The 13562-nt window shown below is 39.9% G+C and overlaps 1 protein-coding gene across 1 annotated transcript in view; it reads right to left on the minus strand.

Moving 5' to 3' along the window:
- The window catches only part of ush2a (Usher syndrome 2A (autosomal recessive, mild)), a 387586-nt gene that overhangs the window by 27018 nt on the left and 347006 nt on the right, over nucleotides 1–13562 (minus strand). Inside the window, exons 61-62 of the mRNA XM_034017082.3 lie at nucleotides 6539–6766; nucleotides 4661–6180 (exon numbers count right to left, since the gene is read on the minus strand). Coding sequence (XP_033872973.3) covers nucleotides 4661–6180; nucleotides 6539–6766 — 1748 coding nt within the window. The remainder of the gene's footprint in view (nucleotides 1–4660; nucleotides 6181–6538; nucleotides 6767–13562) is intronic.

Raw genomic sequence — 13562 nt, forward strand, 5'->3', positions numbered from 1 at the left:
TGCTTGTTAGGGCAGGCAGCGTCCTTAGATAGGAACGCTAAATTAGGCGTCTGGACCAAGGCAGCAATAGAAGCCTCAACCGGCAGAAAATAGGCCAGGCCCAGCTTCTCCACATCATGCACCCTACAAGGGTGTCCATTGACCGGGAAACAGCAGGAGTTGTTGCCGGACGGTCCCAGGAAGACTGGATTTCAAAAAGAAAATGAAAATGAATGAATTGAGGGGAAATCGACTGCCTTGTTTCACCTGCTGTAGACCAGGACACTTGCAAGATTGCAGTGGCCCTCTTGACTAGCGGTATAAGCTGTTGGACTACACATCCTCAGGCGGGAACGTCAGCTCCTGTTTGCCCACCTCCTATGATATGGGGCCCCAAGGGGACAGGCGGGGCAAGTGGCGCTGAACGTTCCCGCAGTAATTCAGTGAGAACGGTTCCTTGATGGGAAACAGCTGCCCAAAGCTTTTCCATCTGCTCCGAGTCTGCCAATTGCCCTCCTCTTCTGCAGGGAGGGGACGGAGAGGCAGAGCTCAAGGAGGATGAGGAAGACCGTGAAGATGGTTTCCTCCCTGGGCCACTTTCTCGGGTGTGTTAAGAACATAAGAACATAAGAAAGTTTACAAACGAGAGGCCATTTGGCCCATCTTGCTCGTTTGGTTGTTAGTAGCTTATTGATCCCAGAATCTCATCAAGCAGCTTCTTGAAAGATCCCAGGGTGTCAGCTTCAACAGCATTACTGGGGAGTTGGTTCCAGACCCTCACATTTATCTGTGTAAAAAAGTGCCTCCTATTTTCTGTTCTGAATGCCCCTTTATCTAATCTCCATTTGTGACCCCTGGTCCTTGTTTCTTTTTTCGGGTCAAAAAAGTCGACATTGTCAAAACCTTTTAGAATTCTGAATGCTTGAATCAGATCACCGCGTAGTCTTCTTTGTTCAAGACTGAATAGATTCAATTCTTTTAGCCTGTCTGCCTACGACATGCCTTTTAAACCCGGGATAATTCTGGTCATTCTTCTTTGCACTCTTTCTATAGCAGCAATATCCTTTCTGTAACGAGGTGACCAGAAGTGCAAACAATATTCTAGATGAAGTCTTACTAATGCATTGTAAAGTTTTAACATTACTTCCCTTGATTTAAATTCAACACTTTTCACAATATATCCGAGCATCTTGTTGGCCTTTTTTTATATCTTCCCCACATTGTCTAGATGAAGACATTTCTGAGTCAACATAAACTCCTAGGTCTTTTTCCTTCTTCAATTTCAGTATATCTCATATGATATTTATAATGCACATTTTAATTGCCTGCGTGCAGTACCTTACACTTTTCTCTATTAAATATAACTTACCATGTGTCTGCCCAGTTCTGAATGCTGTCTAGATCAAAATCTGATTTTTTGCTGATATCGCTGCTCGCTTTCCCTTCCTTGTGTCACTACTACTGCTGTGAGTTGGGGGCGTGTCCTGCTGACACCCCATTGGCTGGCACGGAGCAGTAGGGGGTGTTCTCCTGGTGCACTCCGACTGTCAGCTAAGATCAACCCCACGCACTGGTGAGTGTTGCTGTTCACTCTATTTGCTAAATAAAATAGCTATCTATTTTGGAAGATAAAAGTTGTATGCTTGGATTCTTACTGCCGCTACAACACATATTGTGTTTATTCAAGTTAAAAACTAACATTATTACTTTATGAAAACGTGTCTATGGCCACTTTGTGTTTATTGCGAAGACACAACAATGGCAGGTTATCATCCCAAAAAGTACAAAACAAACCTGGGTTACACTTACAAATTAAGCACATTGGCTTTCCTTTCATGCCCACAAAGAAATACGAAATTCCCCATTTCTCTTGAAACACCCAGCTCTCTTGTTCCACCTTTCTCTTCATGGATAAAGACATGATGACACTTGTCACTACAGAACTTGCAAATCAGAACTGAAAACCTTTTTCTGGTGACCACTGCCGTCTCACCCACGTGATCGGCGATTGACAGCAATCACAGCAACATGACAATTTGTGCTGTTCATGCAAAGAATTCGCTGGAGGCATGTTTGCACACATGTTCTAAGAGGTGACAGCGAGTAAAATAATCAATATGTGTTATTTAGGGGAATGTAAATATGTTATGATCATTTTTGTTAAATACAGTAATTTTGAGGTTTTGGGTTCGGCTTTGTATTTTTATAACTGTCACTTGGCCTACACCAAGCGCCAGGGTATCAGATCAGGCCCACCAAACGAAACAAGTTTGACACCCCTGATCTACATCCAAAGAAGGGGAATGGGCGTATGGAGCGATTTTAAGTATGTACTAAGAAGTATATATCAGTTTACTATGTGTAATACTTGGTAAATCGTCTTTATAATTGACTTTATAATATAAAATATAAAATGTTACTAGAATACCACTCTCCCTTTTATAAAGTTCTCTAAATAGTAACGTCTAGCGACTTGAGATTTACTATCTGGAATACTTGGCAAATTGTCCAGCGACATTTCTGGTGACTTTAGAATGTCTAAATAACGACATCTAGTGACGTTGTGAGGTTTCTCTGGCGACTTCCTGCTATGTGGAGTTGGCAACACTGTGCAGAGCGCTCCTTAGAGCTGCGGGATAGCTGTTTCTCAAGTGTTCGCTTGGAAAAAGGGGCACAAAACTTGCAGAAGCTGAGATTAGCCAGTACCTCCTTGGTGTGCTTTGGACTCAGGCAGTAAGAACACCTGCAGGGCTTGTCCTCAATAGGCAGACAGGCCTTGCATGTCTCACAGGGATAAAACCTGGGCATGATGCAAGGAGCAAGCAATGCGGTGTACAGATACAGTTGTACAGGTGCTGCCTCAATCTGCTTATAGTTATGGACCGGGTGGGTCAAGACCCCTGAGGAACTGGTTTGGTACCGGACTGGTGACTTGAGCACCAGTTGGTAGCGGGCTGGTTTGGTACTGATTTGGTGTGTTTAACACCGGGTCGGTACTGATTCAGGACCGGTGCAGGACTGGTTTGGAATCTGGTTGGCACCAGGCCGGTTCAGTACTGATTCGGTGGCTTTTTCACTGTGTAGAACCCAGGGTCGATATCAGTTTGGTGACTGTAGCATTGGGTCAGTTCAGTACCGGTTCGGTGACTTTAGTACTGGGTCATAGCGGTACAGTACTGGGTCAGAATCTGGTCGGTACAGGGACAATTTGGTACCGGTTTGGTGACTTTAGTACCGGGTCGGTATGTGTATGGTACCGGGACGGTTCGGTACTGGTTCAGTGACGGTACCGGGTCAGGATGGGAGCGGGTTGGTGACCTCGGTACCGGTTCAGTACGGTCGCAGTGACCGCGTGTGGCAATGTACAGGGAAAAAGCCACTGGCAAAACTCAGTCAGTACCACACACGAGACTGAGGGAAGCCTGCTTGTTAGACTGGACTAACAGCCTTCAAAATGGTGATGCTAAAAGCACAAAGAGGAAACTCTGTCTCAACAAAAAACAGTAATTAAACAATTACGTCTCGTATGGTGCTGAAACGCAAAAACAAGAAATAAAATAAGCTCCAGCCGAGCTATGCAGCCTGGGGAAAGAGCACAAGTCAGCCGACTTATGTTGCTGGATCCTTGGGAAGGAACGACTCGAGCCGCTGGCTTCATGCGGGGTACAAGGCGCAGTGGGACGTAACAAGCAACAGGCTGTACTGCACACAATATGTATAATTATTAAAAACTATTGCAGCGATTAGTTTAAATATCACATATAATTTGTGTAAAAACACAATAAATGCAAAATATATACAGATAGAAGCAACAATGTACTTATCTGAACAAGGCTCTCTCCGATCAGGTCAGTCTTGAAAGGAAAAATGGTGCCGAGATCTGTGAGCACAGTCCTTTTGTGCCCTCGGGGGCAGGCTGTGACTGCCTCACAGGCTCGGTGAACAACTTTGGTATACAATATTCAGGATTCGGGTCTTTAGGAGGTAAATACCCATTTGGTAATGGTTACATTTCATACTGAAAGGGAAACCCAAATTAGCTCTATTGTACCAGTATCATAAATTGTAAAAGTATAAATGTGACATATACATTCCTAGATTATGCTACTGTCAATAAACTGTGCTAAAGAATGCCCTTGTCCAGTTTAAACACAATTCGATAAGCCTTTCTTTAGATATACTAGACTTGGACAGACAACTCTATCCCAGGGGGCAGTTTAAAATACGGTATTGTTTTCTACTATTCAGGCTGGTTGGTTAAAAAAAGCAAAATCCAGAGGAAGGGAGTGGAAAGGAAGGTCACCTGTACTGATCCTGTGGTGTCTAGAAGATAAGACTGATGAGCTCCTTCCTATCATTTTAGTTCAACATTTCTATGAAGGGAAGCCCTTCAAACATGTTTAATTTGAAAAGGTACCTTTTATGAGATACAGAAGGTGATTTTGAGTTGTAAAACATATTCTCTTAGCAGGATATCAAACTCTAAAATGGAAACATAGAAATCTCTAAATACTATACTATGTACCAACCTTACAACATCACCTATTTAAATCGGCTGAAGTATCTGGGCAAAGGTGAACATATTAGGTTGTGGTCAACATTTAAAAAACATTATAAACAACTATAACTCTGCACCAGCCAAGACCAATAAAAGAGAAGTTATGATGATAGTATTACCCACCTGTAATATGGTTTAAGACCAGATAATGTATATGTGCGGCTAAAATAGGATGGATGATTAGAAGGAAAGATGATTGTTATGATTATTGCTTCTACAGGATCCCTTCTTAAAAGAGTGTAGTTCGTAATCTCTCCGTTGGATCGAGCAGGAGGGTCCCACATCACAAAGATACCACTTAGACTTGATGGTTGCAATTTTGGAGGTGCTACACCAGATGGAGCAGATGGATTTGTCCTTGCTGTAGCTATGGGACTAGTGATGCTTCCTTTACTATTGTTTGCAGTCACTGTGTAGGTATACTCAATGCTTGGCATTAAGGTAAAGTCATGATAACGGGTCTCCAAACCAGCATATATAAGATCACCATCTCTCCTTAGTTCATAAGATTTGACCTCCCCATTGGGATAAGTTGGCTGTTCCCAAGTAACCTCTACTGACTCTGACCCAGTTACTTTTAGTCTTGGTGCGCTCATATTGGTAGGTGGCGCTTCATGTGTTCTTGCTGATGCAGGTGGGCTTGAGGTACATCCTCCATTTGTACAGACAATCAAGATAAACTGATACTCTGTGTATGGCTGTAAATTAGAAATCAGACTGAATAGTCCTTTACCAGTATAGCGTTGTTCACCATTCGTTAAAAGCGTGTATTTAGTTATTTCACCATTCTGAATCAGTGGCGCAGACCATGAAATGTTCATTTCAGTTGCACTAATAGTGGTAAGTCTTGGAAGGCCTGCAGATGAAGGTGCTGTCTCAAGAGTTCTAATTCTGGCAGGCACACTGGTGGTACACCCTCCCATAGTACAAGCAATAATTGCATAGCTGTACATAGTGTAAGCCATTAGGTCCTCGTCAGTATAGTTAACTGTGGTGGTATCAAAGCTGAAGGGGAAGGTAATGTTGTCTCTCTGTAATCGATAGGACTGGAGAACCCCATTGATTTCTTCTGGAGGGGTCCAAGTGATGAACAAATTATGAGGATTATCTTCCAAATGATGAACTCTTGGAGCAGCAAGACCTTTTGGTTGAGCCTGTCTGGTTTCTACCATTATCCATGAACTATCTGTGTACCCTGCTGTATTCCAAGATCGGACTTTGAACTCATACTTTGTCCACGCTTTTAAATCTGTCACATTATACAAAAATGTATCCTTTTCAGTACTGTATTCAGTGAATAAGATTTTCTCCTCCTGCATAACTACTGCTGCATTGCCAAGTCGGCTTCCCTGATTATTACTGAAGATAATTTGGTATTCAGATATTTTCCCATTTGGATGTGTGGGTTGTGCCCACGTCAGTTCAATGCTGGTTGCATTAACTGACTGGGCCACAGGGGCAGGCTGGGAAGAGGGAGGAGCTTCATCAGTTCTGATCGGCTGGGGAGCTGATCTGGTACAACCAGCGTTAGTGCAGGCCTCCAGAACTAGAGTGTATACTGTATAGGGCTCAAGACGCCTGAAATGGAACTGACGAGACAGGCCACTGAATTCTAGATTGTCATCACTGAAGATATTGTATGTCTGTGAATGAAAATATGCAAAGTTAAACAGTTTGCAGGTGTCATAACATACTGATTAAAAGCACAAAAAAGCAATTCAAATATTTAAAACATATTACTGCAGTATTATCTAACCGAATAACCAGTTAATTTAAGAAGCAGACAGTTAAAAATGTGATTTTCCCTTGATTTACAACACTGGGAAATTGGCATTTCTTAAACAACTTATCATATCATTAGTTCTATAGAAGGACATTGTCCTTTTTGTTTGCTCAACCAAAGATTAAGAAGAGCTCAGAGTGCTCTTCCAATCAATACATGATTGATTCTTGTATAGTTATCATCATCATTTGTACTAAAAATCACATTATTGAACATACCTTGATTACTCCATTGGGTTTCAAGGGTTCAGACCATTTTAGCAGCAGTGCTCTACCGTTTTCTCTCTTCTCTACAGTAAAGTTGTTGAGTCCACTGGGTGATGCCTCAAGCGTACGCACTGAGGTCCATGGGCTTGTGACTTGTCCGGCACTGTTAAAAGCTACAACGTGGATGTCGTATGTTGTAAAGGGTTCTAGACCAAAAACATGAGCTTGGTTGTTTGTTCCCTGAAAAAAAGGAACATGACACCATTTAATTATTCAATGTTTCTATTGTTTGTCTTTGAGACCTTCTCTTTAGGCTTTATAGGTGCCAACTGCTTTTTTGTTGCTTTTTGGTTTGATCCCCAATGATATCCCTTTCACCAAGTTTACAAAGGATCCAGGCTCATGTAAATGAGCAGCTCTAGAACTTTAAACTTTGTCTCACCTGCAGTGGAAGTTATGCATAACGAGATACAACACTGCCTGTTACTCCCTCATTAAGATTCTTAATGATCGGCAGCCACCAATCTATGAGACCACCACACACTTCCCTGACAAGCATATTGACCACTGTACAAAAGAGATAGACACATCTGAATGAGCAGTTATGTGCGCCTTAACTCTTGTCTCACCAGCAGGGGTTAGAATCTCTAACAGCATCATGTCTCAAGACTAGTGCCATGTTGTAAACAAATGATAATCAAGTATGTTGACCCGTATTTATACAAAACATGAAGACTTTGAATTTGAAGTCCAGAGGCTCTATGAACAATTTCTTGTGAGAGGGAATTCAAAATATTGGCTGAACAAGGCACTAAGAAAGTACGTTTACAAGATAGACATCAATTTCTTAGTGGTACAAAGACCAATAAGGACAATTTCTCCTGTGTTTGCTGTGTTTGTGGCAGCAGTGTGGAGTAGTGGTTAGGGCTCTGGCCTTTGGGGGTGTGGGTTCAATCCCAGGTCGGGGACACTGCTGCTGTACCCTTGAGTAAGGTACTTTACCTAGAATACTCCAATAAAAACCCAACTGTATCAATTGGTAATTGTATGTAAAAAATAATCTGATATATGGTAACAATCGTAAGTCGCCCTGGATAAGGGCATCTGCTAAGAAATAAATAATAATAATAATACAACATATACTTCACATAGCTTGGAGATATAAAATAAAAAAAAAACATTTTGAAAAAACATTGGCAAGTCTTATCTACAGACAATACTGGTAAAAAGATTTTTAATACCTTGCCACTGTTTACATATTCTAGGGGAAGGAACTTGAGAGATACTCATGCTGATAGATATGCTAGTAAGAACAGATCTGGCACTTTGGATGGGTCTATTGGTTTTTTCCCCTGCTGCAATTGTGTGGCTTGTGAAAATGCCAAAAAGACCGACACGTATATTAGTTCAAGAGCACACAAACAATACCACATTAAGCAATTAATTACTTGTGGTTCGGTTAATGTCATTTACCTTCTCTCATGCTCATGTAATTTGCAATACGTCGGAAAGACCAATCGACAGCTTCGGATACGTATTAACAAACACAAGAGTGCTATTCGTAGAGGTGATCTAAATTGAGAAATTATCACAGTCTCATAGAGCTGGTAACTTAGAACAAAAACTGCTACAATGTGAATCTAAATTGATATTTTACCTTAAAACAATGCAACCTGCAGAGCTGAACGAAGATTTTGTTTTGTCTTGTTTTCTTTGACAGTCTATAATATTTGTTATTTGCATGGATTGAGGTGTGTGTGTGTGTATATGTACATATGTATATAGGCATATATGCATGTGTGTGTGTATACATATGTGCACATACTAATATAGACACAGATATGTACCAGTATAATTTGTTTGTTCTGTGTTATCTGCCATTTATGTATTTTTGGATAAATATTCTGGTTGTTTATTGAATGCGCTTTTCTTCCCCGAACTGTGTTTGTTGTTATCTTGTTTTTAGTTTTTTCTTTTCTGTTTTTTGCTCTTTGCTTTGTTTTTGATATCACCGTGTAACATTTTTTTTTTTTTTTTGGTTCCTGGGTAGTAAGTGTTATTTCCTAATTGCTTATGCCTCAAAAGTATAGAACATGGCTATTATTCCCCACAAACTTTGCTTTTGTGACCAGGACAGTGATATTTTGAAATTTACCTATTTTCCAGATAGATTCAGTGCTGAGTAAACTTGGAATAACTTCTAGAACCTTCTAGAACTTTCCAGTAATATAAATAGTAGTATAAATACAGGGGCCTTAAGCCCACCAGTTCAGTTTAGTTCCAGCTGCCTAAGTGGATACATATCTGCATTTTTCTGAGATGGCATCAAGAGGCTGCAAGCATCCGGCAGACGCATTTTGCTATGTCTGCGGCCAATTTATCAAGACAAGAGCGAAAAAGTACTTCGTGGAAGCATCTGCTAAGATGTGTGAGGCCTACAAGACATGTTTCGGCATGCCTGTCGGGGATCAAGACAAACCCTGGGCACCTCATTTCACCTGCGCGCACTGCAAAAAAACTCTGGAAGGTAAGATGGACAATTGTTGCTCGGAATTTTATGTTATAAAATTTGTTAAAATCTTTAAAATTGTAAAAGTTTTTAATTTTAAAATGTTTTACAATTTTCAATGTTATTGAAAAAATATATCATATATGAAAAATGTTGCATCAAGACCTTGCCGGACGCCTTGAAGTATGATGAGTACGGCTGGGAGGTCATAGGAGACTTCAAAATGGTGGCATTCCTGATGGGTCTCCAAGTTTTCCTGCTATCTTTGCCTTTGGGACAGCAGGGACACCAAGGCGCACTACCACAGGCGGGACTGGCCACAGCGGACCGAGTTCTCCGTGGGGAGGAACAACGTCAAGTGGGAGCCACTGGTGGACCCCTGGAAGGTGCTGATGCCACCACTGCACATCAAATTGGGCCTTATGAAACAATTTGTCAGAGCTCTAGATAAGGAGCCGGCAGCCTTCAAGTACCTTCAAGACTTCTTCCCTAAGCTGTCTGAGGCAAAGGTCAAGCCGGTGTCTTCGTCGGACCACAGATAAAGAAGATCCTGGAGTGCAATGAATTCCCCAAGAAGCTCACTAGTAAGGAGAAAGCGGCTTGGAACAGCTTTGTCGCAGTGGTTCGGGGCTTCCTGGGCAATCACAAGGCCGAAAAACTATGTGGAGCTGGTTGAGACTCTGGTGAAGAACTACGGCACAATGGGCTGTAGGATGTCCCTCAAAGTCCATATCCTTGATGCTCATCTTGATAAATTCAAGGAGAACATGGGAGCGTACTTGGAGGAGCAAGGCGAGCGCTTCCACCAGGATATACTGGACTTTGAACGCCGCTACCAAGGGCAGTATAACGAGAACATGATGGGAGACTACATTTGGGGGCTGATTCGTGAAAGTGATTTAGAGTATAATCGTAAATCTCAAAAAACTACTCACTTCTAAATCTTTTGTAGTCATTTTTGTATTACTTTAGTACAAATACATGTTAATTTGGATTCATATGTTGTTTTTTTAGGAAATAACACTTACTACCCAGGAACAAAAATTGTGTTACATAGTGTATTCAATCATATATGGTGTTTATGTTTTGTGTCTAGTGTTGTAGGTCTGAATCGCGGCTCATTGATGGTTGCTGGTTGTTTTGCCTTGGTGGGGGGCTGCCTCGATGTTGGGTGTTTGGGCACTGTGGTTCATTCGACTCGGAAGCACTGATGATAGTGTAAAGGACTGAAATGTTTGCATTTGGTTTGTCATTTAACCCTTTGCAGTCCATTTATTAAGTGCGTGTCAGGCGCGTCAGGTCCAATTTATTTTCACACGCGCAGTTAATTTTAGACACGCTGTTTAAAAGTATTTTTTTCCACAGTCAAACAGGTTTAAAAGGCCCTGCATATCAACAAAGCACTCACTAGGCATCTTCAGTCCCGCCCCACCCCTTCGTTCGCTATCGCTTTCACATATGCTAAGAAATAAAAAAATAATAATAATAATAGTCGTACATACCGATCAATCATCTCCTGATCACTTGTTTTATCACCAAACACCTCAATAATGCGATCCAAGTCATTATTTTATTACTATAACATCTCAAAAAAGCTCTGCAAATGTCTGTGATATTCTCTGAGCGCTGATGCAGTAACAGCCAGCTTGTTTCCTTATGGCAGCCGTTATCTGATGCCAGGGGCAAGTATGACTATTCATGAGATATGCCCTTTTTTCCGGCTTGTCTCGGCTCCTGTCGCTCCCACTTTGCCATTGAATGGTTTTCTCCGCTTTTTCCAGAGATAAAATGACTAGAAACCCGTTTTTTGCATCTTTTTGATGATGTCGGACAGGGTCCGACATTGGACAGGATAGGAATAATTGCAATGTCGGACCAGGTCCGACATAGGACTGCAAAGGGTTGATAAAAGATGTTTTTAACCTTATAATTTAGACTGTTGGACTTGTTTCCTGTTGCAGAGAAGTGCAGAGAGCGAGTCCACTTGTTGCTACTGACCCTGATTGCTTAAAACTGTTTTTGGTTACAAGATAGGGCTTCTTAATAAAATCTAGTGCGAGTAGCATTTTTTTTATTGTTATTCTGCTCTTTTCAATTGTTATAGTTTTTTTGTTCTCTGTTTCAAATTCAGTAAACTGTTTTTGTTTTACAAGATCTTAATCTACATTAATTGTTTGTATTTTCATGCTGCACATCATAGAACATTAATTACTGGAGTAAGTATTAAAATACCATATAAACAGTATGGTTCAAGCAGCTACAGTTAAAGCTTCTGTACTCTATGTAACACAGTTAAATGGAATTTAATAAGACATGGATTATTTTCTTGTCAGTTGTAAAACTGCCATCACTGACAAGATTAATAATACAGAAGTGACATTTCCTTTGAAAGTTTACCCACCTAACCAGTGCAAAAAAAATAAATAAATAAAACAATAAAACAAAAAAAACTAAAAAACATAAGCTCCAGCACAAACAGTAATCTTCCCCAAACAGATTATACACAAAATCCATTTGGTTGTTGGAAGCTCTGGGACTTTTAAAGGTATATTTTATGCTGTGAAATATGGAAAACATGTGGACTATAAAAAACAAAACATATGCACATTGTCAATAGCAACAGCTGTTTAATTACAGTTTATTTCAGCGTAGAGACTTCTGTCCTGCCCCTAGATGGCAATACTATCAAACACTTTGTTAAACATGGATACCTAATGATTAACAACCTGCATTCAGTCATCCAAGACACTCCAGGCAGCCATTAAAAAACAACTAACGGAATTGATTTTATTATAGATTTCTAAATAAATGTTTATGGCTTAGATCCCTGAAAGTGGAAGTGTTTAAGTTGTCATTAGCAGAATAGTTTATACAGTTAAATGAGAACCAATAGCTTACTGTAGATTGCAAAAAAAAAACAAAAAACTGAGCTGTCATTCTTTTAAAGTGCAGTCAATGTGCAAATACTATTGTCAGTGTTTGTAGTTTAAAACGTGAAAACTAAGAATACATTCTACATGCCAGTATGTCTTAAAAATAAGTTCAATTTACAATTCATTCAGGAAAACTAAGAAAAATGTATTACTTGAACACATGTAGTAAAACATTAGTAATGTGATGATTTTAAGTAAATTAAAGCAAAGTATACTATAATAAAACATATAAGAATATGTACAGTACACTTACTTTACATACCAAATTATCAAGGAGCATGGTGGCACTGATGACATTTTCAGATAATTCTGGTATGACATGTATATTTCTGAAGAGTGGATGAATATGTTTAGCAAGCATATAGTCCAAGTGGATAGCATGTAGCATGTAGTCCCACGAATAGGATATTCATTAAAGGGTATGCATTGTTTAAATATATACACTACATACGTTGTCTAAATATATAATCACATTTTAAAACTGTAATTCATTACAAAGAAACATCAAATATATATAACTCTAGGGGAAATCAACAATTAATTATCTGGCTCCTAGCAACGTATGGCAAGGTTTGCAACTGACTAATTATTTAGATTTTAAAAGTTGCTGCTGCTGTTGTACAATAAAGACAATCATTTTGCCTCAACAATTTCCCATCTAATTTCCCCCCACAAACAACAATGAAATTATCTAGGGAAAATGTATGATTTTAATTAAGACTAACCATGTGTATTTGTAAACAAAATTATGTTGATTTAATTGACAAATGAGACATTTGCCCCATAATGAACCAACGTAAATCTGACCATGCTGATTTTAATTAAGAGCCACGTGTATTAAATATTTACAGTCAGATCATGTTAAGATTTTCAAGGGACCTGTTAAAAATGTTGTCTTATCAACAGTCTGTGGCCAATAGCCTTGCCAAATACTTGTGCAATTAATTGTGCAATAAGTTTGATATTGTTCTAATATAAAACACTAAGGGGTAGATGTACTAAAGTGTTGCATCTGTCGCAATCGTTGCAAACCACATGCAAGCCAGTCGGAAGTGTAGCATGAAATGTACTAAACAAACGCAACGCTGTTAACATCGTTTTAACTAATGCTTTGCAGCCGCAGTTCTTATTTGCACTTTAGCCTTAAATTAATATGTAATTCTGGGTGTTCCTGCAGAAATTCACAAAAACAAGGTGGAGGTAGTGCAAATGAGGGATCAAAAACATTGTAACGAGATGTACTAAAGCTGCAGGCAATTGCGACACTTACAATTGCATCAATCAATTTGTTAAGAACTTTTGAAAGAATGTTTTAAACAGTCACAATTGTTGCTGACATTTCCCAGTCCACTTCTTTTCTTGTGCGTTGCCAGTTGTGCTCAATGCATTTTTGAGGCGAACACCCAAGTACCTAATTTTCACTAAAGTCAGGGTGTACTTATAAGCCTTGAAAACAAATTTCTATGACATTTCTGGTTTTCCCAGCGTGTTGGGAGCAATAGACTGCACACATGTGTCACTAACCCCTCCAGCTCATTCTGAGCATCAGTATAGGATCGTGATCTATTGTGTGTTAATTGTCTAGGCTACTAGA

This window comes from Acipenser ruthenus, chromosome 6, assembly GCF_902713425.1.
Source record: "Acipenser ruthenus chromosome 6, fAciRut3.2 maternal haplotype, whole genome shotgun sequence".
Taxonomy (NCBI): Eukaryota; Metazoa; Chordata; class Actinopteri; order Acipenseriformes; family Acipenseridae; genus Acipenser; species Acipenser ruthenus.